The following is a 27210-nucleotide window of genomic DNA, read 5'->3' on the forward strand; positions in this document are numbered from 1 at the left end:
AGAAATATTGTCAGAACCCCAGAAGCCCTTTCATGCCTCCCTTCCAGTAGTCTTAACAACACCTCCCTCCCCAATCATAGATTTAACATCATAGATTAGTGTAATCCATTTTTAACATTGCATAGTGTGTGCTTTTTTTTAAATCTTGGAGCTGCTCACCATTAAGCTAACAAGATTCATCTATGTTGTTCCATGTATTTAACTTTATTTTCATTTTGTGTGTGTGTGTGGGTGTACTGGGGATTGAACTCAGGGGCACTTTACCCCTGAGCTACATCCCTAGCCCTTTTTGCTTTTTATTTATGAAACAGGGTCTCACCAAGTTGCCAAGGCTGGCCTCAAATTTGAAATAGTTGGGCTGGGGTTGTGGCTCAGTGGTAGGGCGCTTGCCCCACACGTGTGAGGCCCTGGGTTTGATTCTCAGCACCACATATAAATAAATGAATAAAATAAAAGTCCATCAACAACTAAATAAAATTAAAACAAAAAAGTGGGTTAATTATCTAAATAGACATTTAAAAAAATTTTTTTTAATTTGAAATAGTCCTTCCTCAGCCTCCCAAGTCACTGGGATTACAGGTGTGTGCCACTATTCCCAGCAGTTGCTTATCTTTCTATATTCTGATTATGAGTCCTGTGTCAGATATATGTATTATAAATATCTTTTGTGTCTCACCTTTTCTCTTAATTCTGTCTTTTCATGAATAGAAGTTCTTCATTTTTATATAATCTAGTTTGTCTTCTGTTTTCTTTTATTTTTGGTAGTTTTGTGTTCCGTTTTTTGTTTCTTTTTTTAACTTTTAAGCTGTAGAGGGACACAATATCTTTATTTTATTTTTTTTTTTTAGTGTGGTCTGAAAATCAAACCTAGTGCCTTGCACATGATAGGCAAGTCCTCTGCTACTGAACCACAACCCCAGCCCTTGTGTTCTGTTTAACAGAGTTTACCTATTCTATGATAATAAAGATATCCTTCTATGTTTTTTCTGAGAATCTTGTTTTTCCTTTTATATTTAGATCTATAGTATATCTGGATTTGATTTTTTATTAGGATGTGACTTGAGTCAAGATTTTTTATTTTCATGTGAATATTTAATTTGTGCAGCATCTTATTGAAAAGACCATCCTTTCCCTCACTTCACAGCAATCATATCTGTCAATCAGGGGACATGTGTGGGTTTATTTTTTAATTTTCTTCTGTTCCTTTAATTCTTTTGCATATTCTGTCAATACTACATTGTCTTAACTCTATAGCTTTATAAATCTTGATATCTAGTAGTGTAAGTCCTCCAGCTTTGTTGTACTTCCTTAAGATTGCCGTACTATGCTTGGCTTTTTGCATTTCCATAAAAATTGTAGGATTGGCTTGTGAATTTTTTTATGAAAAAGTTATGCTAAGATTTTGATTAAGGTTACATTGAAACTATAGATTTTTAGAATCAAAGTTTATTCTTTTACTTAAATTAGTGTTAAGTAGGAGAAAGTTTGGGGGAGGGAGGATCAGAGCAACTTACTGATAGCACTTAGTGCTATTTAAAATATATGTTAGCTCTTCCCCACTCCTCATAATCTGAGTCAACAGAGCTTGGGCATGTTTACTGTGAAAAAAATCCCCAAGAGAATTACGGTTTATGGGCTGGGGATGTAGCTCAGTGGTAGAGCAGTTGTTGAGCATGCACAGGGCCCTTGGTAGGAAGGAAGGAAATAAGGAAGAGAGAGAGGAAGTTGGTTTGCTGCTGTCACCACTATTCTCTATCTACCTTACTTGAGAACCACTGACCTAGACTGCAACCTAGCAATGAGACTAGTTAAGATAAAAAGTTGAGTGATTTAATCAATACTAGGTCTGCATTTGGGATTATATTAGTCTCCTAGAACTGCTATAACTAAGTACCAGAAGGTGACTGCCTAAAACCACAGAAATTGATTATCTCTCAGTTCTGGAAGCTAAAACTCTGAAATCAAGGTGTTGACAGGGCCACCTCTTTCTCTTTTATATGGCTCTCAGGGAGAAATCTTCCTTGCTTCTGATGTTTGCTGGTAATTCATTATGCTCCATGGCCTGTAGATGGATCACTTGGTTACATAGCTGTCGGTGTCCAAATTCCACACACCCAGGAGTGTGGAATGGTCCTAGGGATTGAACCCAGGGGTGCTCTACCATTGAGCTATATCCCAAGCCCTTTTTATTTTGTATTTTGAGATAGGATCTCTCTGAATTGCCCAGGCTAACCTTGAATTTATGATCCTCATGCATCAGCTTCTCAAATCACTGGAATTCCAGGTGTGTGCCACCACACCCGTTTGAAATGTCACCCTTCTATTTATAAGAACACTAAACATATTGGATTAGGACAGATCCAGATGATCTTATTTTAATTGATTGCCTCTGTAAAGACCCTATTTCTAAATAAGATTACATTCTGGGGCTGGGGATATAGCTCAGTTGGTAGAGTGCTTGCCTTGCAAGCACGAGGCTCTGGGTTCAATCCCCAGCACCACAAAAAAAAACAAAAAAAAAAAACCATACACACAGGGGAGCAGTGAGGGGACAGCAATGGACACAACCCATAATAGGAACCAATGAAAATTGAAAATTTCAGAATAAATGTCACAATTTGGAGAAAGGAAAGATATCTAGAACTTGGCAAATAATGAAAGCCACTGCTTCCCACAAAGCCAGTCGGGGCAAAAGATCATTCATCCTCAGACCTCCAACTATCATTGGGTTCCACTCTCTCTGCATTACTATTTCCCCTTCCTTGAGAGCCACAAGCTTCAGTTCTGTTCTATTAACAAACCCTGAAACTACCAAGTAGAGATTTCCAAAAATGAAAATGGACTGCACTTTTGAGGCCAGTGGCTGAGGAAGGCTAGAAAGAAAAAGTGCCTAGCTAGCCTTAGCCATTTTGCTATCCCTAGGTCTTCCTACTAGGTCATAAAATAGTAAAACTGTGGACATTGTGGTTCCATCTCAACCTGGGAGGTATTTCCTCAAAACTGAGGATATGAACCTTCTTATTTCTAGTGATTTTCAGACCAGTATTCCAGCTGGACACGATGACCTTGCTGAACTGCCTCCTCCACCCATGGCTACAGTATGTGGTTATCTCAGCAAGAGGAAAGGGAGGATGAACCACTTAAGTGTGTAGTGAACCAGACTTTATTACACTTTTTTAGTTTCCATGGTCCAAGAACTTGTAATGGGAGGAGGAATTGTATCAGATCTTGAGCATTCCTTTGCAGCCTCCCGCTTCCCCACAGTCTGAGGATGGAGTAGTTTACATTTGATGGAGGTTGCACTTTGGCTTTACTTCTCTACACCTGTAATAGTTCTTTTCCTGCTTATAGTGCCGGATCTAGCTAGGCATGGTGGCACATACCTGTGATCCCAACAACTCTGGAGGCTGAGGAGGAGGATTGTTAAAGTGCCCTTAAGTTCAATCCCCAGTACCAAAAACACACACACACACACACACCCCTAACCACTCCCCAGATTGGTACTTGACTTGATAATGGTTTCAACTGGCTATTTTCTTTTGTCTAAATTCTGTGAAGAGACAATACCATGCTCCTGTAAAAATGATTCCAGGATGAATGTTGGTTACCTTTGTGCTTTCTTTGGCTCATTCAATCCCAGAAGATCCTAAAAACAAGGGCTGAGGGATTATTTCTTGTCAGTCCCAGGCTTGAAAGCAGAATAATTTGAAGACATCATTTTCCCTGTCAGTGTTCCTAAATTTTGCTACAAATTAGAATGTTGAGGCAGGGATTTTAGAATTATGCCCAGGTTTGACTCCATTAAATTATACCAGAATTTCTGTGGGTTTTTTTGTTTTGTTTGTTTTTTTTAATGAATCTCCAGGTATTTCCATTCTGTAGCAAAACATCATAGCTCTTCCATAGGCTTTAAATATTTCTGGTTTGTTTTAGAACAGGGAATTAAACCCCAATGGTGCTTTGCCCCTGAGCTGTATCCCCAGGCATTTATTTATTTATTTATTCATTCATTCATTTATTCATTCATTCATTGAGACAGCATCTCACCAAAATATCCAGGCTGGCCTCAAATGTGAGATCCTCCTGCCTCATCCTCCCAAATTGCTGGGATTATATAGATGCACCACTGTGCATGGCAGCTTCAGACATTTCTGTGGAAGACTATCCCATCATCTCAGAAATTTATATTTATAATGTTAATAAAGGATGCATAGCAAAGGCTCTCTTGGGAAGTCCTCTCCCTAAAGGAATGATAACCACTTTTTTGCCTTCAGGTTTCTGATCTTAGAAGACTCATGTATAATTTGATTCTTCCCTATAGTCAGATCAATCAGATCCACGGCTTGAAGATGAATAAGGTTTGCTAGGATAAGTAGGATTAAAAATCTAGAGATGTTGCTGTTAAGTTGATTTGAGGTTGTGCCTGCATAAGATTTGACAGGTCTTAAAGAATTTATAGTATGGCAGAAATCTCATAATTTTCATTGCAGTTGATAAATTTGAAACTAGAGTTTTCCCTAAGTAGGGCCATTTTTACCAGTTTCAGATATTACCCCACAGCAAATCTGTAAAAAATGAATAGTTCTCAGATAATAACCATGTACATAATAAGAAAAAATCTTATCTAGTTCATGAGCCACAGATGGTCCTAGTTTTTCTAGTCTCTTCATTTCTGAAGGCTACTCACTCTTGTGACTTTCTAATTTTTAAAAATATTTTTAGTTGTAGATGGACACAATAACTTTATTTTATTTATTTATTTTTCATTTGGTGCTGAGGATCAAACACAGTGCTTCACACATATTAGGCAAGCACTCTATCACTGAGCTACAACCCTAGCACATGAATTTCTAATTATACTTACCCTGTCCCTACATCTCTGGTTGGAACTGTTGTCCTTATTAAATAGTACCTGGAAATCTGTATATTCTCTAATCATGTCAAGGTTAAATATTAGACATTAACATGCTGGAGATTAGCTTTGGAAAGTAAAACAAGTCCTACATCCCCCAGTTGGGCTTTTGCAGAGGTAATAGTACCCAGAGTTTAAACAAGCCTTCCTCACAGGCATTCTCTTTGCAAGTCACCCTCCTCTCTCACTTCTAGCCAGTTTTTTGCAGCATTACTTGCTTTAAGTCAAGATACAGTTATAATTATAGGTTTCCAGAAACTATTAATGACTGACTTTCATCTGATATCTTCTTCAACCTCTGTCTCTAAAGAGGACTGGAAAACCTGAAACTCATATTGAGAGGGTATGGAGCAAATGGAATTTGTTGCAGCTGTATCCTCCTTTTTGCTCCAGCTCCTAACATCAGTAGACAGACATGTCTGTTGTTCTCCTTTAGAAAGAAATTGGGAATATAAAGAATCTTAACAGGTTTTTGATCATTTAGTGATGGCTGGAAGGACCTTTGGCCATTATAAGAGGTATGGGAGAGAGTAAAGAGTACTAGAAAAGCAAAGAGAAAAATACAAATGACAACATCTTTCTAGAGATTAGGGCAGCAACGATCGTTAATGTTTATGGTTCCCACTCACATTAGCACTGGACATTAGGCTTAGCACTTTTTATTTCTCTCACTGAGCTAAGGAAATACAACTTTCAAGGAAACATTTTCTGAGGTAAAAAAGCTTTTTTAAAAAAGAAGAAAAAGGCCAGGCATGGTGGTACACACCTGTAATCCCAGTGACTCAGGAAGCTGACCGGGAGGATCCAAAGTTCAAAGCCAGTCTCAGCAACTTAGCAAGGCCCTAAGCAGCTTAGCAAGACCCTGTCTCAAAATTAAAAAAAAAAAATTTTAAAAGGGCTGGGGATGTGGCTCAATGGTTAAATGCCTGTGGATTCAATCCCCAGTACAAAAGAAAAAAAAAAAAAGAAGAAGAAGAAGAAAAAGAAAAAGAAATGGGTATTTTATAACAGATAATGGATCTGGTGTTTATATACCTAGGAATAAATCCCCTTACCAAAGTTTCTGACTTGAGATGTAGGTCTTAGAGGTCAATTGTAAACTGCATAAAATATATAAAATGGTTTGTTGTTAAAGAACTCTGCTTAAGTTTTGTTTGTTTGTTTTCTTTTGTTTTTTTGCTTTTTGCTTTTTGGTTCAAAGTAGATACTGTATAAATGCCAAATGCCCTGCAACACCATCTGTAGGATGGTAAGCAGAATGGATGTAGTCTTGATCCTGTAGGATCAAGCTTTGTTTTCATTATCATTATAATTTTCTTTCTTTCTTTCTTTCTCTTTCTTTCTTTCTTTCTTTCTTTCTTTCTTTCTTTCTTTCTTTCTTTCTTTCTTTCTTCTTTCTTTTTTTTTTTTTTTTTTTTGGTGCTAGGGATTAAACCCAGGAGTGCTTTACCACTAAATTAATTACATCTCCAGTACATTTTACTTTTTATTTTGAGACAGGGTCTTGCTAAGTTGCCAAGACTTAAGTTGTAGAGGCTGGCCTTGAACTTGTGATCCTTCTGCCTCAGCCTCGAGTTTCTAGGATTACAGGTATGGGCCTCCACACCTGGCTCATTATGCATATTTTGATCTCTACTAGGTTACAGTCCAGTAAGAGAAGGAATGTGAATACTTAAAACAGACTTCGTTAGCCATTGTGTTAAACTGTTTTGAGCTGGGTACAGTGGTACGTGCTCTGTAGTCTCAATGACCTGAGAGGATGAGGCAGGAGAATCATAAGTTCAAGGCCAGCCTGTGCGGACCCTGTTTAAATAAGGGATGTACTCAGTGGCAAAGTGTCCTTGAATTTGATTCCCAGTACCCCCCCCCCCAAAATAATAATAATAATAGTTTTCACTCCTCAAAGGACACTATCAAGAAAGAAAAGACAATCCATAGAATGGAAGAAAATAGGGCTGGGGAGATAACTCAGCTGGTAGAGTGCTTGCCTCACAAGCACAAGGCCCTGAGTTCGATCCCCAGTACCACAAAAAAAAAAAAAAAAAAAAAAAAAAGGAAGAAAATATTTGCAAATCATATATGTAATAAGGAATTAATATCCAGAATGTATAATTACAGTTCAACAAAAACAACACAGTTAAAAAATGGGAAAAGGATTTGAGTAGACTTTTTGCCACAGAAGATATGTACGTGGCCAGTAAACACTGGCCATGTAAACACATTGAAAAGATGCTTGGCATCATTAATCATAAGGGATTAAAACCACCTACTAGAATGAACTTTTTGTTGTTATTGTTGTTTCTTTTTGCAGTACTAGGGATTGAACCCAGGGCCTTAAAATTTACTAGGCAAGTGCTCAACCACTTAGCTACACCCCCAGCTCTGGGTGGTGTTGGTGATGGTTGTTTTGGTACCAGGAATTGAACCCAGGGGCATTTAACCATTGAGCCCTTTTTTTAAATTTCGAGACAGGGTCTCACTAAGTTGGTTAGGGTCTTATTAAGCTGCTAAGGCTGGTTTGGAACTTGGAATCTTCCTGCTTCAGCCTCCCAAGTAGCTGGGATTACAGGTGTATGCCACCACGCCTGGCTTCAGCCCTGTTATTTTTTTAAAATGGAAAATAAATTGTTGGAGAAGAGGTGGAAAAATCAGAACTTTTACAGATTTCCAGTTAAAGTATAAAATGGTGGGGCCATAATGAGAAAAAATTTTGACAATTCTTTAAAAAGTTAAACATATAAGTAACCTATGATCTAGCAATTCAAAAAATTTTATGAATCTTCATAGCAATATTATTCACAACAGCCAAAAGTTAGAAACAATCCAAGTGTCCATCACCAGATGAATGGATAAACATACAATGGAATATTTATCAGCAATAAAAAAGAAACGAAGTTCTGATACATGTTATAGTATGGTTAACCTGGAAAACAAATGCTAAGTGAAATAAACCAGTCACAAAAAGCCAAGCATTCTAATTTTCCACTTATTTGAGGTACTTAGAATGGGTGAATCTACATAGAAAGTAGATAAAATACTGGGGCTAGAGAGCAGAGGAAGTTATTGCTTATGGCTACAGAGTTTGTTTCAGGAGATAAAAAAGTTTTGGAAACAATGGTGATTTTTTTTAAGTAAAAACTTCTTATTGTTAAAACCTTGGAAAACAAAGAAAAAGAAGACATCATAAATCACAAAGAAGAAAAAGAAGAAAATAATATAGCAACCAGAGATAATTACTGTTCTAATTTTCATATTATCCTTTTTTTTTTTTTTTTGGTACTACTAGGGATTGAACTGAATTCAGGGGTACTCTACCACTAAGCTATATGCCCAGCCTTTTTTTTTTATTCTTTATTTTGACACAAGGTCTCCCTAAATTGCCGAGGCTTACCTGAACTTGTGTTCCTCCTATCTGAGCCTCCTAAGTCACTGGTATTACTTGGTCACATTATTTTACAATAATAACTTGGCAGCTTTGAACTTGAGTTTCTGACCCCCTACTCCATTTCTGCTTTCTATCCTTTTGCTGCTTTTGCTCACTGACATTTCTCTTGTTTACCTATCTCTGCCTCCATTAGTCTGAAGTTTTATTGCTGCTTCTCTTTTTTGGTAGAGAGCAGTCAAGCAAAATCAATAACCTGCTTTTCAGACAAAAATATACATGTTGATATCTTTCACTCTTGTCCACAATTTTTTCTCCAAGTGTGGTACATAGAATCTTTAATGTTTTACACTTGGAATTATGAACTTCTGAGAATCAAGAAAGTATATTCTCATCTTGCGAGGCAGCATCCTTAAAAATACAGGCTTTGGTTTAGAATCAGACTGATTTGTGTTCATAGCCTGACTTTGCATCTTATTTAGGTATCTAATATAAGAACAGATAGCAGCTCTTCTTCAACCTGATTATTTTAAACTAGGAAACCAGGTTATTGCAAAAGGTACCTGTTCCTTTTAGACAGGAACAGTGAGCCACTGCTTAGCTCCTCTTCAATGTGGAGTTCCCCGGCCAGTTCATCACTGGCTTGGAGGGGAAAGACAATAGCAAGAGCTGTCAAGAGGACTGTGCAAACCAGACACGGGCACATGCCTACAATCTTAACTTTGTGGGAGGCTGAGGCAGAAATTTTCTAAGTTTGAGGCTAGTCTCAGTCCTGGCTCAAGAAGAACAACAACAAAAAAAGCATAGGGGGACTGGGGATGTAGCTCAGTGCTACAGTGTTTACCTAGCATATGTGAGACTTTAGGGTTCAATCCCCAATACTATAAATAAATACATAAACAATCAAAGAGAAGAAGGAAAACAGACCAAAACAAGGAAGAAAAGGAGGGCGGGAGAGACAACTACACAAAGACACAGCAAAAACGTAAGGTGATGACCTTTTAAAGGCTTGGAGGCTGCTCTAGGAAGTGATAGCTGGTGGAAAAGTCCTGGGTAGAGGTTTTTCACAGGTGCTGTCCAGACTCCTAGCTGTAGTTTTGTGTAAATAGCTCCCCTCTTGGGGAGGAAGTAGGAATGTTCTGTTTCTATTCACTTATAAGATAAGCTGTCTCACTTTACTCTAAATACTGTTGTTCCAATTCTGTGTACTAGAAGTTCAGTTATTGAGAAAATTTTTAAAAAAACAAGTCAACCCCATTCCCCAATTTACATTTTTCTATCACCACACTATATTACTACAATACTACAAGTTTGTGTAGCATATACACTTTTGTTCTTCCTAGACAGGATATCCAGCTGTATTTCCTTCTTGCTCCAGATGCCCAATATAACAAGAGCTGAGGGTAGCTTCTATAAAGTACAAACAGTAGGTTCATACCTGTAATCCCAGCAACTCAGGAGGCTGAGGCAGGAGGACTGCAAGTTTGAGAACAACCTCAGCAATTTAGCAAGGCCCTAAGTACTTAGTGAGACTCTGTCTCTAAATAAAACATAAAAAAATGGGCTGGGGATGTGCTCTGGTTAAGCACCCCTAGTTCCATACCCAGTACCAAAAAAAAAAAAGTACAAACAACAATATGTAATTTTATTTGAAATATGTCTTTAAAAAATTAATGTTAGGGGCCTGGGGTTGTGGCTCAGTGGTAGAGTACTTGCCTAGCATGTGTTAGGCACTGGGTTTGATTCTCAGCACCACATATAAATAAATAAAATAAAGGTCTATCAACAACTAAAAATAAAATTTAAAAAAAAAATTAATGTTAGTCTTTAAAGAACCCTTATTTTGGGGCTGGGGATATAGCTCAGTTGGTAGAGTGCTTGCCTCGCATGCATAAGGCCCTAGGTTCAATCCCCAGCAAAACAAAACAAGAGAATGTTACAGAGCGGAGAGAGTGAGGAGGCTGCGTCTGGCTCCCGCTCTCACAGCCATTGCAGTACATTGAGCTCCATAGAGACAGCGCCCGGGCAAGTGAGAGCTGGACGGGCACTGGGCGACTCTGTGCCTCGCTGAGGAAAAACAACTAAACATGGGCAAAGGAGATCCTAAGAAGCCGAGAGGCAAAATATCATCATATGCATTCTTTGTGCAAACTTGCCGGGAGGAGCACAAGACGAAGCACCCAGATGCTTCAGTCAACTTTTCAGAGTTTTCTAAGAAGTGCTCAGAGAGGTGGAAGACCATGTCTGCTAAAGAGAAAGGAAAATTTGAAGATATGGCAAAGGCGGACAAGGCCCGTTATGAAAGAGAAATGAAAACCTATATCCCTCCTAAAGGGGAAACAAAAAAGAAGTTCAAGGATCCCAATGCACCCAAGAGGCCTCCGTCGGCCTTCTTCTTGTTCTGTTCTGAATATCGCCCCAAAATCAAAGGAGAACATCCTGGCCTATCCATTGGTGATGTTGCAAAGAAACTGGGAGAGATGTGGAACAACAATGCTGCAGATGATAAGCAGCCTTATGAAAAGAAAGCTGCTAAGCTGAAGGAAAAATATGAAAAGGATATTGCTGCCTACCAAGCTAAAGGAAAACCTGATGCAGCAAAAAAAGGGAGTTGTCAAGGCTGAAAAAAGCAAGAAAAAGAAGGAAGAGGAGGAAGATGAGGAAGATGAAGAGGATGAGGAGGAAGAGGAAGATGAGGAAGATGAAGATGATGATGATGAATAAGTTGGTTCTAGCGCAGTTTTTTTTTTCTTGTCTATAAAGCATTTAACCCCCCTGTACACAACTCACTCCTTTTAAAGAAAAAAATTGAAATGTAAGGCTGTGTAAGATTTGTTTTTAAACTGTACAGTGTCTTTTTTTGTATAGTTAACACACTACCGAATGTGTCTTTAGATAGCCCTGTCCTGGTGGTATTTTCAATAGCCACTAACCTTGCCTGGTACAGTATGGGGGTTGTAAATTGGCATGGAAATTTAAAGCAGGTTCTTGTTGGTGCACAGCACAAATTAGTTATATATGGGGACGGTAGTTTTTCATCTTCAGTTGTCTCTGATGCAGCTTATACGAAATAATTGTTGTTCTGTTAACTGAATACCACTCTGTAATTGCAAAAAAAAAAAAAAGTTGCAGCTGTTTTGTTGACATTCTGAATGCTTCTAAGTAAATACAATTTTTTTTATTAAAAAAAAAAAAAAAAAAGAAACCCTTATTTCCTTAGGCTGGTTAGAATATTCTTCATTCTCTACCCTATGCATTCTGTGATCTTATGGATTAGTAGTAGTAATCATTGCTCTTGAGAGTTTTTCTCCTTTACTACATTCTAAATTATAAACTTTCTGGAAGCAAGAGTCAAATTTATTCAATCCCACTTCCCTACTCTTAAAGGCATAGAAGTAGAATATTGCTTTGACTTAGTAGCTCTTTGTAATTAAGAAGTTAAGGGGCTGGTAAGAAGTTACTAAGGGGCTGGGATTGTGGCTTAGTGGTAGAGTGCTGGCCTGGCATCTGTGAGGCCCCGGGTTTTATCCTCAGCACCACACATAAATAAATAAATAAAGTAAAGGTCCATCAACAACTAAAAAAAAATTAAAAAAAAAAAAGAAGTTACAAAGGTTTGCATTATCTGTGGTTTTAATTTCTTAATAATGTTAAGAATTTCACACTCTGCTAGACTGGGAGCCAAAGGGCTATAAAACTGGTAGCAGAGCCCTCAGGGTGCTAATGAGTTATAAATTACCTCTTCCTTTTAAATGTTAAAGGAAACTTTACTTATAGATGATGATATGGCTACTTCGTCTTTATCTAGAGGAAAGTCTAGAAATATTTACAGTACTGTTTTACAACTTCACATCAATTCATTTAGATCTAGACATCACACTCTTTTTTTTTTTTTTTACTATGTTATAATGTCACTCAGCTATTCAGCCAAACTTTACTTTCTTCCTTATCTACATGAGAGTATGTTGTCTGTGTGTTTATTCTCATTGTAAGACGCATGAGAATAGATTGGGATCATGTCTTTTCTGTGTATTTCCATATTCCCTACTGATATGAATTCATTCAGTATTAATTATTAAATAAGTATAGACATTATAACAACCCTGTGGGCTAGAAAAAATATAGCAATATGGATTGTTCTTTAAAATAATGCAAAATTGAATGAAATCTATAACATAATACTTATTTAGTAAATTTAAATACAAATCAAAACAATAATATGCATAGTATGTATTTTTAAGAATATATATGAAGAGCCAAGTGCAATAGCATATACCTGTAAATCTCGCTACTTGGGAGACTTAGATATGAGGACCAAAAGTTCAAAACCAGCCTGAGAAACTTAGCAAGACTCTGTCTCAAGATAAAAGAAGGAGGGCAAGGACATAGCTCAGTGGTAGAGTCCCTTGGTTTAGTCCCTAGTACTGCAAAAAAAAAAAAAAAAAAAAAAAAAAAAAAAAAAAAAAAATGCCAGGCACCATATTACATGCCTGTAATCCCAGTGATTTGGGAGACTTAGGCAGGAGGATCACAAGTTGGAGGCCAGCCTCAGCAATTTAGCAACTCCCTAAGCAACTTATCAAGACCCTAGGGCTAGGGATGTGGCTTAGTGAAGTGCCAATGTGTTCAAGTCCCAATACCAAAAAAAAAAAAAAAAGAAGTAGAAGAGGAGGGACCTGGAGGTAAAATTTACTCTTCCTACTTTTGTAGTTGGATCAGTTTTGACTACATAAATGTTTTGAGGTTGTGATGTGTCCTCTGAAGCAAAGCACTGATGCTTTGGGATTGGATTTGTCTCAGCATGGCACTTCTTCTAAGACATGGGGGGGGGCGAACCTAACAACTGCCTTGTAGTAAGTCATTTTCCCTTTGTCTTACTCTAGTGTTGATCACCTTTAAAAATGGAAAATAGTCAGCACTTTAAAACATAATAATGGTTAATAAGATTTTCTGTACAATTTTTGGTAAAGATGACAGTAAACACCTAGAGAAACAGAACTATTATTACAGTATTTTTAGTAGAATTACTATCATCTCCAAACATGCTGAGGGTTTTGTGAACACTATGAAAAATAGGAAGCTTTCTAAAATGAAGACCTATTTTTCTCTTTCTCTTCAGCCTACTTATTGCCCTAAAGCTGCCCCTAGTAGAGAAACTAGGTCTATTAAGTATTATTTTCTGCTTTTCCTTCCTGCCCTCTTATTCTCCCAGCTGACTTGACTCAGAACCTTATAGGAAGAGTGTTACATTTCAACAAAATGTGTTTCCTTTGACATTTAAACAACCCTCCATTTTGTCTTTCCATATTAGAATTTTTCCTCTTTCTCCTCCCATTTCCAGCACTCTGCCTGACCTTTTTTCAATTCATTTATTATTGCTAAGGTTTGCAGATTATACCAGAGGAAAAAGCCACTTTTATAAACATGTGTTCCTGCCCAGCTATTTCAAGAGAAGGAATAACATTCATCTTCTAATTGTATGCCTGCTCCCTATATGCAGCTGTGCTCATCCATCCTTATAAATGAGGTTCCTCTAAGTCTTACCTTATCTAGAAATAAATGGACACTGTTCCTATTTAAAATTGTTATACAGCAAGCAGAGCAGCCCATCACTGGGGGTAGATGGCCACACAAATTCACTTTGCTAATAGCCAGGGAGAATTTTGCTTAATTATTTCTTAGGCAATATGCTATTTCTTTAAGATGCCAGGGCCTTGAAAAAGGCCTTTTCCCCTCTGGATCTCCACATCTTGCAATTCTATATATGTCTTTTAACCAAAATAAAGGGATATTCTAAGGAAATTGTGTGAAAAGAATCAGAATCCATTAGAGATAGCTATGTCATGAGCTAAGGCTCTCACTAATAGTGAGCTCTTCAATAAATTACTTATTTCTTCTGGACTTTAATTTCCTCATTTTCAAAGTGGCTTTAAATGAGACTCAGGATGTGACTTAGTGGTAGAGCATTTGTCTCATATATAGGAGACCCTGGGTTTGATCCCTAACACGGGTCAGTGGGGAGATTAGTTTTAACAATCCCTATGTGGCGGACTATAGAGAGGATTATGCTTTCTATCTCCTTATAACCTACCTTGCTCAAAAAGTGATTTAAGGGCTGGGGTTGTAGCTCGATGATAAAGCACTAGCCTAGCAAGGACAAGGACCTGAGTTCAATTCCCAGCACCAAGGGGGAGGGGGAAGGAAATGATATAAGGCTGTAAATATTTAGTAAGAAATATGAAAACACCTTCCAAGTTGCTAGGATTGTAGATGTGTGCCACTGCACCCAGCTGGATAATATAAATTCTGATTCCACAAAAAGACAAAAGCTAAATAAGATCATACTTAAAGCCATGCCTGAGAGTTCAAGGCTCAAGTCTTGATATTCCATAGTTTGATCTATGCACTTTCTTTGTACTCCACTGTTAGCTAGTTGTCTTATTTAATAGTATTAAGATTTATATTTTTGTTTTAATTATATATTACTGATTAAAAATCTGAGATTCAGAGAGGCCAAATGACTTGTCCAAGGTTACACTGTAACAGCAAGAGTTTGGTCTAAGGTTTTCTGACTCTAGGTCCAGTGATCTTTATACAGCATTTTAGATCAAAGAAAATGAATATAGGTGTTACTACAGATAGACCCCGAGAGTACTAGATGAAGTAGTATTTTTTTAGTATGTGGCCAAAGACAAAAGATTAATTCTGGATTCCCCAGACTTATTCTTTTGATACACAGAAAATATGTGTTGGAACTTCCAATCTGTTCGTAAATCAGGTGATTTACAAAGCTGAATGCAATGGTTGTAATCCAGGGGCTCCCGAGGCTAAAGCAGAAAGATCACAGATTTAAGGCCATCCTCAGCAACTGAGTGGGGACCTAAGTGACTTAGTGAGATCCTATCTCAAAATAAAAAGGACTGGGGATGTAACTCAATGGCAAAGTATCACTGGGTTTAACCCCAGTACCAAAAAAAAAAAAAAAAAAAAAATGATTTGCAGAGCCAGGTACAGTGGTGCACACCTATAATTCTAATGACTTAGGAGGCTGAGGCAAGAGACTCAAGTTCAAGGCCAGTCTGGGCAGTTTAACAAGACACTAAAAAATTTAAAAGGGATGTTAACTCAGTGATACAAGTGCCACTGGGTTCAATACCCAATACTAAAAGAAAAAAGAATTTACTTATAGGACTCAAACTTTTGACATATCCTCTCCTCCAAGCACCTACCAAGAAGTTAAAGTAAAATGTAAAAACAAGAAATCAAATAACGTGAAGACTGCGGTGGTGCAAGCATATAGTCCCATCTGCTTACTACTCAGGAGGCTGAGGTGGGCCAGGTGTGGTGGCCCATGCCTGTAATCCCAGTGGCTCAGGTGACTGAGGCAGGAGGATCATGAATTCAAAGCCAACCTCAGCAACTTAGTGAGGCCCTAAGCAACTCAGCGAGACTCTGTCTCTAAATATAAAAAAGGGCTGTTGCTCAGTGGTTAAGTACCCTGGTTTTAATACCCGGTACCCCCCAAAAAAAGCTGAGGTGGGTAGGAGGACAACTTGAGTCCACAAGATTGATACTAGCCTGCACAACATAGTGAGATATGAGGCTCTGTCTCAAAAACAAAAGAAGTGGGCACAGTGGTGCACACAAGCCTGTAATCCCAGCAACTCAGGAGGCTGAGGCAGGAGGATTACAAGTTCAAGGTTAACCTCAGCAATTTAGGAAGACCCTGTCTTAAAATAAAAAAGGGCTAGGGGTGCAGCCCAATGGTAGAGTGCCCCTGGGTTCAATGTCCAGTACATATACACGGGAGAACATATTTGGTTTCAAAAACAAAATAACCATCTCCATGGACCAAAAACAGAAAAGATGCAAGTCACTAAGTATGGCTGATGCTGTGGACTTACTGAGTTTCTGAGGGGTAAAGAGTTATTACAAATTCCCCATAAAGAGATGAGAACTTGCCTGGCATGGTGGCACGTGCCTATAATTTTAGTGAGTTGAGAGGCTGAGATGAGGATCACAAGTTTGAGGCCAGACTAAGCAACATAGTGAGACCCTGTCTCAAAATAAAAAGCAAAAAAGGGCTGGGGATGTAGTTCAGTAGTAGAGCTCCCCTGGGTTCAGTCCCCAGTACTGGAGAGAAAAAAAAAATAGACACAGAGATGAGAACTTGAAGGTAGGGGAGTGAGATGGTAACCCCAACCAGCCTCATGCAGGGAATCTTTAATTGGGGGAGGAGGGAAAACTAAGGAACTGGAAAGACTAGGTCAAGCTGCCTCCTGATTCACTGAGTTAGAATAATAATATCTTAAATTTCAGACCATTTCAATAGCTGTTTGGATTGGATCCTTAGGGGAACAGAAGGAAGAAATTGTAAAATTATTAGAGAAAGGGTTAATACCCCAAACTCATAACCAAAATTTTATATAATAGAAATCTTATGCTAAGGAAAGATAGCCAGTAAAAATTGACTATGAATTCCACTTCAAGGAAGATGGAATAGACAGACTTTTCCCTGTTCTTCCCACTAAGTTCAACTAAAAACCTTAGACATAAGCAAAAATGACAAAACTGTGGCAGGTTTAGAAGAGAAGGCAGATCAGCCAGGGAGCCCAGAACCCAAGGCCTGAGGAACAACATGGTGGTAATTCCCCAGGGTTTTCCTTTGCCTCCCACATCCCATATGTGGAATTGAAGCTGAACATTGTATTTCATGGTAAAAGACTGAATGCTTTCTCCCTAAGATCAGGAATGAGGCAAGGATGTTTACCTTTACTGCTTTTAATCCAACATAGAAGTTTTAGCCAGTGTTAAAAAGAAAAGGAAAGAGAAGGCATATAGATTAAAAAGGAAGAAATTAAACTGTTCCTGTTGGCCAGCCTCAGCAACTTAGCAAGAAAGACCCTGTCTCAAAAATAAAAAGGGCTGGGGTGTAGCTGTATGGTAAAGCACTCCTGGGTTCATTCCCCAGTACCGGGGGCAGGGGGAAATGCAAAAATTGTTCCTATTTTCAGATCACTTGATGTCTATATAGAAAATCCTAACAATTATACAAAAACTCCTGGAATTAATGAGTTCAGCAAGATCAAAGAACATAAGATAAACTTACCAAAATCAATTGTGTAGCTATTATATACTACCTATAAACATATGGACACTGAAATTTAAAAATATAATACCATTTACAGTAACCACCCTAACTATAAAATATTTAGATATAAATCTAAGAAAACATCTATGGGATTTGTATGCTGTAAGCTACACAGTGCTAATGAAAAAAATTAAAGAAGACCCATATAAATGCAGAGGCATGCTGTGTTTATAAATTGGAACACTCAGCATAGTAAAGATGGTAGTTTTCCCCAAATTGATGTACAGGCTTAATAGAATTCCTACCAAAATTCCAGCAAGTCATTTGTTTGTTTGTTTTTTGTACTGAGGATTGAGCCCAGGGGTGCTTTACCACAGTATTACATTCCCAGTACTTTTTATTTTTTATTTTGAGACAGGATTTTGTTAAATTGCTGAGGCTGGCCTCAAATTTGTGATCTTCCTGCTTGAGCCTCTCAAGTCACCGGGATCACGGGCATGCACCACCACACCTGCAGCAAGTTTGGTTTTTTGTTTACTTTGTTTTGTTTTGATACTTAGATATAAACAAGAAACTGGAACAACTATAACCACTTGCCTAACGTGTGCAAGGCCATGGATTCAATCCCCAGAACTGGGGCAGGGGGAGTTATAACAATTTTGAAAAAGAAGAATAAAATTGGGAACGTACCCAATTTTAAGTCTTACTATATAGCCACAGTAATTAAGACTGTGTGGAAGGACTGGGGCTGGATGGCTCAGTGGTAGAGTGCTTGCCTTGCACTGGTAAGGCACGGGGTTTGATCCTCACCACATAAAAATAAAGATATTGTGTCCATCTACAACTAAAAAAAATTAAAAGAAGAAAAGACTGTGTGGAATTGGCAAAGGGATAGACATGTAGATTAATGGCACAGGTCAGAGAACCCAGGAATAGACTCACTCAAATGTGCCCAAATGGTTTTGGGGGGAAATGCACAAAGGAAATTCTTCGGGTGAAAGACAAATGAATATCAGAGGGAAAATATAAAAACAAATCTCATTCAAAAATTGACTCAAGGGGCTGGGGAGATAGCTCAGTTGGTAGAGTGCTTGCCTCTCAAGCACAAAGCCCTGGGTTCAATCCCCAGCACCACAAAAAAAAAAAAAAAATTGACTCAAAATGAGCCAGGTGTGGTGGTTCATGCCTGTTATCCCAGTGGCTTGGGAGGATGAGGCAGGAGGATCACAAGTTCAAAGACCCCCTCAGCAACTTATTGAGGCCCTAAACAGACAGGCTGGGGATGTGGCTCAGTGATTAAGTGCCCCGGGGTTCAAATCTCAGTACCAAAAAAAGGTGGGGGGGTGCGGGGATTGACTCAAAATGGATCAAGGATTTACACAGAAAGCAAAAAACTTTGAGGAAAAAAATCCAAAGAAAATCTTTAATTAGAAACAAGTACAGTTCTTAAAAACATGATCCCATAAAAGGGAAAATTGATAAATTCGATTTCATCAAAATTTAAAATGTTAGTTCTGGGAAAGACCCTGTTAAAATGATGAAATGACAGAGCTAGAGAATAGGAGAAAATATTCCACCAAAGTACTGTCTAGAATATGTAAAGAACTGTCAAAATTCAACAGTAAACAAAAAAATCCAATCAGAAAATGGACAAAAGACGAACAGACATTTCACCAAAGAGGCTGTGCGTGTACATATGGCAAATAAGCATTCAAAAAGATGTTCAATATTATTAGCTGTTAAGGAAACGCAAATTAAAACCACAAAAGACTGCCATATGCAGCAGCGCACACCTGTAATCCCAGCAGCCTAGGTGGCTAAGGCATCTCAAGTTTAAAGCCAGCCTCAACAAAAGTAAGACACTAAGCAACTTGGTGAGACCCTTTCTCTAAATCAAATACAGAATAGGGCTGGGGATGTAGCTTAGTGGTCAAGTGACCCTGAGTTCAATCCCCAGTAACCCCCCACCACAAATTAAAAAGAAAAAAAAAAAAAGAAGAAGAAAAATAATCAATTAAAACCACAAGAGATGTTACTTACACAGCTGACAGAATGGCTAACAACTAACACCAAATACTGGCAAGGATACAAACAGACTGGATCTCTAATGCATTCATTGGTAGTGGGAATGTTAAAGGGTACAGCTGCTCTGAGAAAAGTTTCTTTAAAAAACTAGATTTGCAACTGTAGTATCACCCAGCAGTTGCACTCCTGGGTATCTATTCCAGAGGAATGAAAACATGTTCACACAAAAACTTATACATATATATTCATAGTAGTTTTATTCATAATAACCCAAAGCTAGAAATTATCAGATGTCCTTCAACAGGTGAATGGTAAAACAAACTGTGATACAGTCATACCATAAATACTGCTTAGCAATAAAAGGCAATGAACTGCCAAGCATGGTAGCACACCCCTGTAATCGCAGTGATTTGGGAGGCAGAATTGCAGGTTTAAGGCCAGCCTCAGTAATTTAGTAAGGCCCTAAACAATTTATCAACACCCAGTCTCAAAATAAAAATGGGCTGGGGATGTAGCTGAGTGGTAAAGTGCCCCCCTGGGTTAAATTCTCAGTACCAAAAAAAAAAAAAAAGAAAGAAAAAGGCAATGAACTGAACCGCCAGGTACAGTAGGATATGCCTATAATCCCAGCTACTTGGGAGGCTAAGATGGAGGATTCCAAGTTCCAGCCAGTCTGGACAACTTAGGGTCACCCTGTCTCAAAACAAAAGGAGCTAGGGATAGAGCTCTGGCCTAGCATATGCAAGGACCTGGGTTTGATCCCCAGTACTGAAAAAACAAAAAGGCAAACAGATGAGTGATTGCTAGTGTTTAAGGAAGGGTGTGAGTGGGAGGAAAGTGGCTATAGCCTAAAAGGACAAAACTGTAGTTATCTTTTTGTTGGTGGAAATGTTTTGTACCTTCACTGTATCAATATCAGTTTCCTGGTGGGGATATTGTACTATAGTTTTGCAAGATATTACCATTGAGGGAAACTGACTACAGGGCACATGGAATTTCTATTATTTATCACAGCTGTATGTGAATCGATAACATCAAAATTTAAAAACTAATTTAATAAAAACCTCAAGACTAGGACTGGAGTTATAGCTTAGTGCAGCATGCTTGCCTCACCTGCACAAGATCCTGGGTTCAATCCCCAGGACTGTTTAAAAAAAAAAAAAAAAATTAAAACAAGCAAACAAAAAATCATCAGAACTTAAGTGCATAGCTAATGTAATTAATTTATGGTGCAGTTAAACAAAAACTGTAATTAAGTATGTTTAGTTTTCTTAAAGAGAAACAAAAATAATATCTATTAATAAGATGAAACTGACTCAAACAACCAAAAACTAAGTAATGTCACATAGATATGAAAAATTTAGCCAGTTTAAAATCTTGGAATTTAATTATTGGAAAAAAAAAGGTTTTAACTCAGTATCTTGAATTCTAATCTACATGTATCAAAAAGAAAATTATAAATTGGAAAATTGAAGTATAAAGAGAAAAAATTGGGAAATCAATTTAAATGTACAGGTAATTGCTGGGTGAGGTGGCACGTGGCTATAATTTAAACAACTCAGGAGGCTGAGGTAGGAGGATTGTAAGTTCAAGGCAAGCTTGGGCACTTTAGTGAGAGCCTGACTCAAAATAGAAAAGACTAAGGTTTAGCTTTGTATTAGAGGGCTGCTGGTTTCAGTTCCCAATACTGCAAAACAAATAAATGTATAGGTTATGACTTGAGAGACTCCAGGACACATATAATACAAGTCCTAGAAAATAAAAGAATGAATGCGTGACAGACAATAAATGAATATAAAATAAGTGATCATTTTCCCCGTTAGGAATTTAAGAATTTAGATAGGGTACTCCAAATATCAAATAGGATAAATAAAAGTAAATAATATTCTAGTTTAGCATGGTAGATCAGCCTCCTTCCTTTAACCCACTTAAATGTCAGTAAAGAAATTTGTTTTTAAGGGATGAACTCACGAGTTAAAAAAGTATACTGCAGCGGGCTGGGGAGATAGCTCAGTCAGTAGAGTGCTTGCCTTGTAAGCACAAGGCCCTGGGTTCGATCCCCAGCACCCCCCCCCCAAAAAAAAAAAAAAAAAGTATACTGCAGACAAGTATAATCAGTAGAACTGATTATTGCATGTGCAATTCCCTGGCTTCAATCCCCGGCACTGCATAGGGGAAAAAAGAAAGAACAAAGGGCGAGTAATTGATAAGAACAAGCAAGCAGAAAATTAGTAGAGATATAGAAGAATTGAATAACACTGTCAGCTTGACCTTTCATTTATAGAACACCCAATGACTGCAGAATATATACTTTTTAACATTCTTTTCAGGTGCACACTGTCCTTCAAGAAAGAGCATATTTTAGAACATAAATTAACTCTCACTGAATTTAAGAGGATCAAAATCATACAGAGTATGTTCTCTGACCACAGTAGAATTAAGTCAGAAATCAATAACAAAAACATATCTGAAAAATGGCTGGGAAGGTAATTCATGCTAGAGCACTTTACAAGAAGGGTGAGGCCCTGCCTTCAAGACCTATCACCCCAAATTAAATTTTTTTTTTTTAAAGTGGAAAAACCTCAGACAGTTGAAAATTTGACAATAGCTTCAAGATCAAAAAGAAGAGAAACTGGAAAATATTTTGAGCTGAATGACAATGAAAACGTATCAAAATTTGTAGGATGCAGCTAATTTAGGCCTTAAGGGAAATTTCTATCTTTAAATGCTTGTACTAGGGCTAGGGATATAGCTCAGTGGTAAAGCCAAAAAAAGAAAAAAGAAAAAAATTTTAAAACAGATTGACAAACTTTCTTTAAGGAAACATGCGGTAAATTTTAGGCTTTGCAGGTCATGTAGTCTCTGTTGCATCAACTCTGTCCTGTGGTATGAAAGAAGGTATACACAGTGCATAAATGAACAAACGTGGTTATGTTCCAATTAAACTTTATTCATGGGCAATGATAGTAAATTTTACATAATTTCACATCACAAAATCTCATTTTCATTTTATTTTCTGTCATTAAAAAGGTAAAAACCAGGCTGGGGTTGTGGCTCAGTGGTGGAGCACTTGCCTAGCATGTGTGAGGCACTGGGTTCCATCCTCAGCACCACATAAAAATAAATTAAGATACTGTGTCCTACAACTACAAAAAAAAAAAAAAAAAAAAAAAAAGTCAAAATCTTTCTTAGCTTGTTCAAGATACCTTTAAAATACAGCATGTTTATGACCTTGTGATAAGACAGAAAAACACAAACAATAAAGGAAAAGCTTAACATAACTTGAATTCATTAAAATGTAAAACTACTTTTATTTTTCTTTTGGTACTGGGGATTGAACTCAGGGGCACTCAACCACTGAGCCACACCCCCAGCCCTCTTCTGTATTTTATTTATAGACAGGGTCTCACTGAGTTGCTTAGCACCTCGCCATTGCTGAGGCTAGCTTTGAACTCGAAATCCTCCTGTCTCAGCCTCCTGAGCCACTGAGATTACAGGTGTGCATCATCACACCCAACTGTAAAACTACTTTTTAACCAGACACAGAAAAAAAATACTTTGCCGGGCACAGTGGCACACGCCTATAATCTCAGCAGCTCAGGAGGCTGAGGCTGGAGGATCACGAGTTCAAAGCCAGCCTCAGCAATTTAGCAAGGCCCTAAGCAACTTAGTGAGACCCTGTCTCCAAATAAAATATAAAACAAGCTTGAGATGTGGCTCAGTGGTTAACCACCCCTGGGTTCAATCCTCAGTACCAAAAAAAAAAAAAAAAAATTAAAATAGTAATAATAATAATAATAAATTGGCAAAGATTAAAAAGTCTTATAATACTACATTACCAAAGAGAAAGGTCAAGAACTGTTTCATGGGCTGCTGATGAATAGGTAAGTTTAATACATCTCTTTGAGGCATTTTGGCAGTATTTATCAAAACTCTAAACTCTAAATACAAATTCTCTGTAGCAGTTTTACTACAGGATTTTATCTTAATAGATATATTTGTATAGGTAAGATAAAACATTTGGACAAGACTGTTTATTTCCATTTATTTGTAATAGCAGAAGAGTGAAGCAACCTAAATATCCATTCAAATATAGTCATTAAGGGCTGGGGATATAACTTGGTTGGTGAGTGCTCGCTTCGCCAAGACAAGGAAGGCCCTGGGTTTTAAAAAAATATATATATATATTTTTTTCTTTTATTAAGAAAAATAAAGTAGCTCTCTGGATAATCATATAGAATGATCCAAAATATATGGGTATGTGAAAAAAGCAGTGTTCAAAGCATTGTGTATATATTGCTACCGTTTAAGGATGAATGTACAAATATATTTCCTTAACTATTCAAAAGTATTTTTAAATAAGATGAGCAACACATCAGGAGTATTCATTGTGCATCATTTTGGAGTGAAAATGTACCAAAAACTCCTAAGATGTCCACCAATAAGAGACTAAATTGTGATAAATATTTTAAAGAATAAATTGAGATAAATTGTGGTCAAATCATACACTGAAATAAATACTGAGCTCACTTGGGAATGGTTCCAGAGTATCTAAGAAGTGATTATCTCCCAAATTAGCAAGTACATTACAACTCTGGACAAAGAATACCTGGAATGTAGCCTTTGAAGCACCTCTTTAAAAAACCCTTGTTCCCTACGATAGGCAGAATCACAGCCTCTGGAATAGGAGTCCCTATATTTTCTTCTTTGCTAGCAAAACAATAAAACTTCTTTCTCATTTTTCTCAAAAAAAAAAAAAAGTCTCAAATCTGTAATGTTAAGTGAGAAAGGTAAGTTGTATCACCAGCACGATCCCATCAACATAAAATTTGAAAATATAAATAATGCTTTTCAATTACATATTTTACTCTTTAGAAATGAAATCTGATGCACATATGGCACAGAATCATTAAATTCATTGAGCTGGGTGATAGGTACATGGGTTTTTTAATTTTGTTTTGCTGGATCCCCCACCCCTAGTATGAGGATCTGGGAGAACTCTATCACTGAGCTAGAAACCCAACTTTTTTTTTTTTTTTTTTTTTTAAGAGACAGGGTCTCTCTAAATTACCAAGGTAGGCCTCAAGCTTGTCATACTCCAGCCTCAGTCTCCTGAGTCCCAGGGGTATGCTGCCACACCTGTAATTTGTTTTTTTGTTTTGTTTTGTTGGTACTGGAGATTGAACCCAAGGGTTATCACTGAGCTACATCTCCAGTTCTTTTTGTTTTTTTAATTTTGAAACAGGGTCAGAATTGCTCAGAGCTTTTCTAAGTTGCTGAGGCTGACCTCAAACTTTTTTTTCTTTTTTTCTTTTCTCTTTTTTTAAATTTTATTAATTTTTTATTAAAATATTTTATTTTTATAGACTGCATTTTGATTCATTGTACACAAATGGGGTACAACTTTTCATTTCTTTGGTTGTACACAATGTAGATTCACACCATCCATGTAATCATACATATATACAGGGTAATACTGTCTGTTTCATTCTACTGTTTTTCCTTCTCCACTGGCTCTCACCCCTTTTTCCTCTACATCATCCAAAGTTCCTTCATTCTTCTCTTCCCCTCGCCACCCCCACCCCCATTATATTTTGTCATGCACTTATCAGAGAAAACATTCAGCCTTTGGTTTTTTTGTGCTTGGCCTATTTCACTTAGCATGATATTTTCCGGCTTCCTCCATTTACCAGAAATGGCATAATTTTATTCTTCTTTATGGCTGAGTAATATTCCAGTGTGTATATCACTTTATCCATTTGTCAACTGAAGGGCATCTAGGTTGGTTCCACAATCTAGCTATTGTGAATTGAGCTGTTAGGAACATTGATGTGGCTGCATCACTGTAGTATGCTGACTTTAAGTCCTTTGGGTATAAACCGAGGAGTGGGATAGCTGGGTCAAGTGGTGGGTCCATTCCAAGTTTTCTGAGGATTCTCCACACTGCTTTCCAGAGTGGCTACACCAATTTGCAACTCCACCAGCAATGTATGAGTGTGCCTTTTTCCCCACATCCACGCCAACACTTATTATTGCTTATATTCTTGATAATAGCCATTCTAATTGGAGTGAGATGAAATCTTAGGGTGATTTTAATTTGCATTTCTCTAATTACTAGGGATGATGAGCACCTTTTTCATATATTTGTTGATCACCTGTATATCTTCTTCTGTGAAGTGTCTGCCCATTTCCTTAGCCCATTTATTGATTGGGTTCTTTGTATTTTGGGTGTAAAGTTTGTTAAGTTCTTTATAACTTTGGAGATGAGTGCTCTGTCTAAAGTGTGTGTGGAAAAGATTTTTCTCCCACTCTGTAGGCTGTCTTTTCACATTATTGTTTCCTGTGCTGAGAAAAAACTTTTTAGTTTGACTGTATTCCATTATTGATTCTTGCGCTATGGGGATCTTGTTAAGGAAATCTGGTCCAAAGCCAACATGATGGAGATTTGGGCCCACTTTTTCTTCTATTTGGTATAGGGTCTCAGGGTCTAATTCCTAGATCCTTGATCCATTTTGAATTGAACTTTGTACAGGGTGAGAGATAGGGGTTTAATTTCATTTTACTGCATATGGATTTCTAGTTTTGCCAGCACCATTTTTTGAAGAGGCTATCTTTTCTCCATTGTAAGTGTTTGGCACCTTTGTCTAGTATGAGATTACTGTACTTATGTGGATACATCTCTGTATCTTCTATTCTATACCGTTGGTCTACCTTGCCTATTTTGGTGCCAATACCATGTCATTTTTGTTACTATTGCTCTATAGTAGAGTTTAAGATCTGGTATTGTGATACCTCCTGCATCACTCTTTCTGCCCAGGATTGCTTTGGCTATTCTGTGACCTCAAACTTTTGATCCCCTTGCTTCAGCCTCCTCAGTTGCCAGAATTACAGGCATGTGCCACCATACCTAACCATGGGTTTTTATTAGGTTATCTTTTATACTTTTTTTTTTTTTAATATTGCTCTCCCCACCCCAGTATTGGGGATTGAACCTGTGGGCCCTACCACTGAACTATATCCCCAACTTTTTTTATTTTTTGAGACAGAGTCTTGATAAATTGCCATGGCTGGCTGTACACTTAGCTCTTCCTGCCTCAATCTCCTGAGTAGCTGGGGTTACAGGACTGCACCCTTGTGCCCAGCTGCATAATATTTTTAAAAGTAAGGAACTGCAGGGCGCTGGGATTGTATGTAGCTCAGTGGCTGAGCACTTGCTTAGCATGCATGAGGCACTGGGTTCAATCCTCTCACCACATAAAACTAAATAAATAAATTGGAGGTATTGCGTCCATTTGTAATAAACAAAATTAAAAAAAAAAAAATGTTTTGCACTGACCATGAAGTCTTTGCAGCTATTACCTATCTAACTCTCGTCTATCTTGTTTGTCCCATTGGTGCCCAGTGCACTCCCCTAAGCCCTCCCACAGAAGTCAGTGCTGCTCAAATAAAGAATACCCCTCCTAATGGCCAACAGGGTTTGTCTTTTCTATATCTCTTTGTTCTTGTTTTCCAGGGATGTTGGTGGTAAATGTAACGTGGAGGAACAAGACATATGTAGGTACACTTCTTGACTGCACACGGCATGATTGGGCACCCCCAAGGTGAGCACCTACAGCTGCTTAGTTTGTAGTTAGTTTAGTGGTTTGAACCACTCTAATCATTGAACCTTTATCCTGCTAGAGTCATATACCCATCTTTTAAAGGACATTATGATGTAGAAATAAGAGAAGGCACTGTGTTTACCTGGCATTTATAAAGAATAAATGAATTATGTATTAAAGTGTTGGCTGGGAAATGGGG

The 27210-nt window shown here is 37.7% G+C and overlaps 1 protein-coding gene and 1 pseudogene across 12 annotated transcripts in view; both read left to right on the forward strand.

Annotated features, from left to right (window-relative positions):
- Positions 1–27210, forward strand: part of ZNF609 (zinc finger protein 609) — a 225949-nt gene that overhangs the window by 183576 nt on the left and 15163 nt on the right. For all 11 annotated transcript variants that reach the window (XM_079125624.1, XM_079125632.1, XM_079125633.1 and 8 more), the window contains one exon: positions 26924–27011. In XM_079125624.1, the coding sequence (XP_078981750.1) occupies positions 26924–27011 (88 nt within the window). The remainder of the gene's footprint in view (positions 1–26923; positions 27012–27210) is intronic.
- On the forward strand, positions 10233–11170 carry LOC306652989 (high mobility group protein B1-like; annotated as a pseudogene). Its single transcript has one exon. The product of its transcript is annotated as a high mobility group protein B1-like (transcript).

This window comes from Sciurus vulgaris (assembly GCF_902686455.1).
Source record: "Sciurus vulgaris genome assembly, chromosome: 2".
NCBI classification, from domain to species: Eukaryota; Metazoa; Chordata; class Mammalia; order Rodentia; family Sciuridae; genus Sciurus; species Sciurus vulgaris.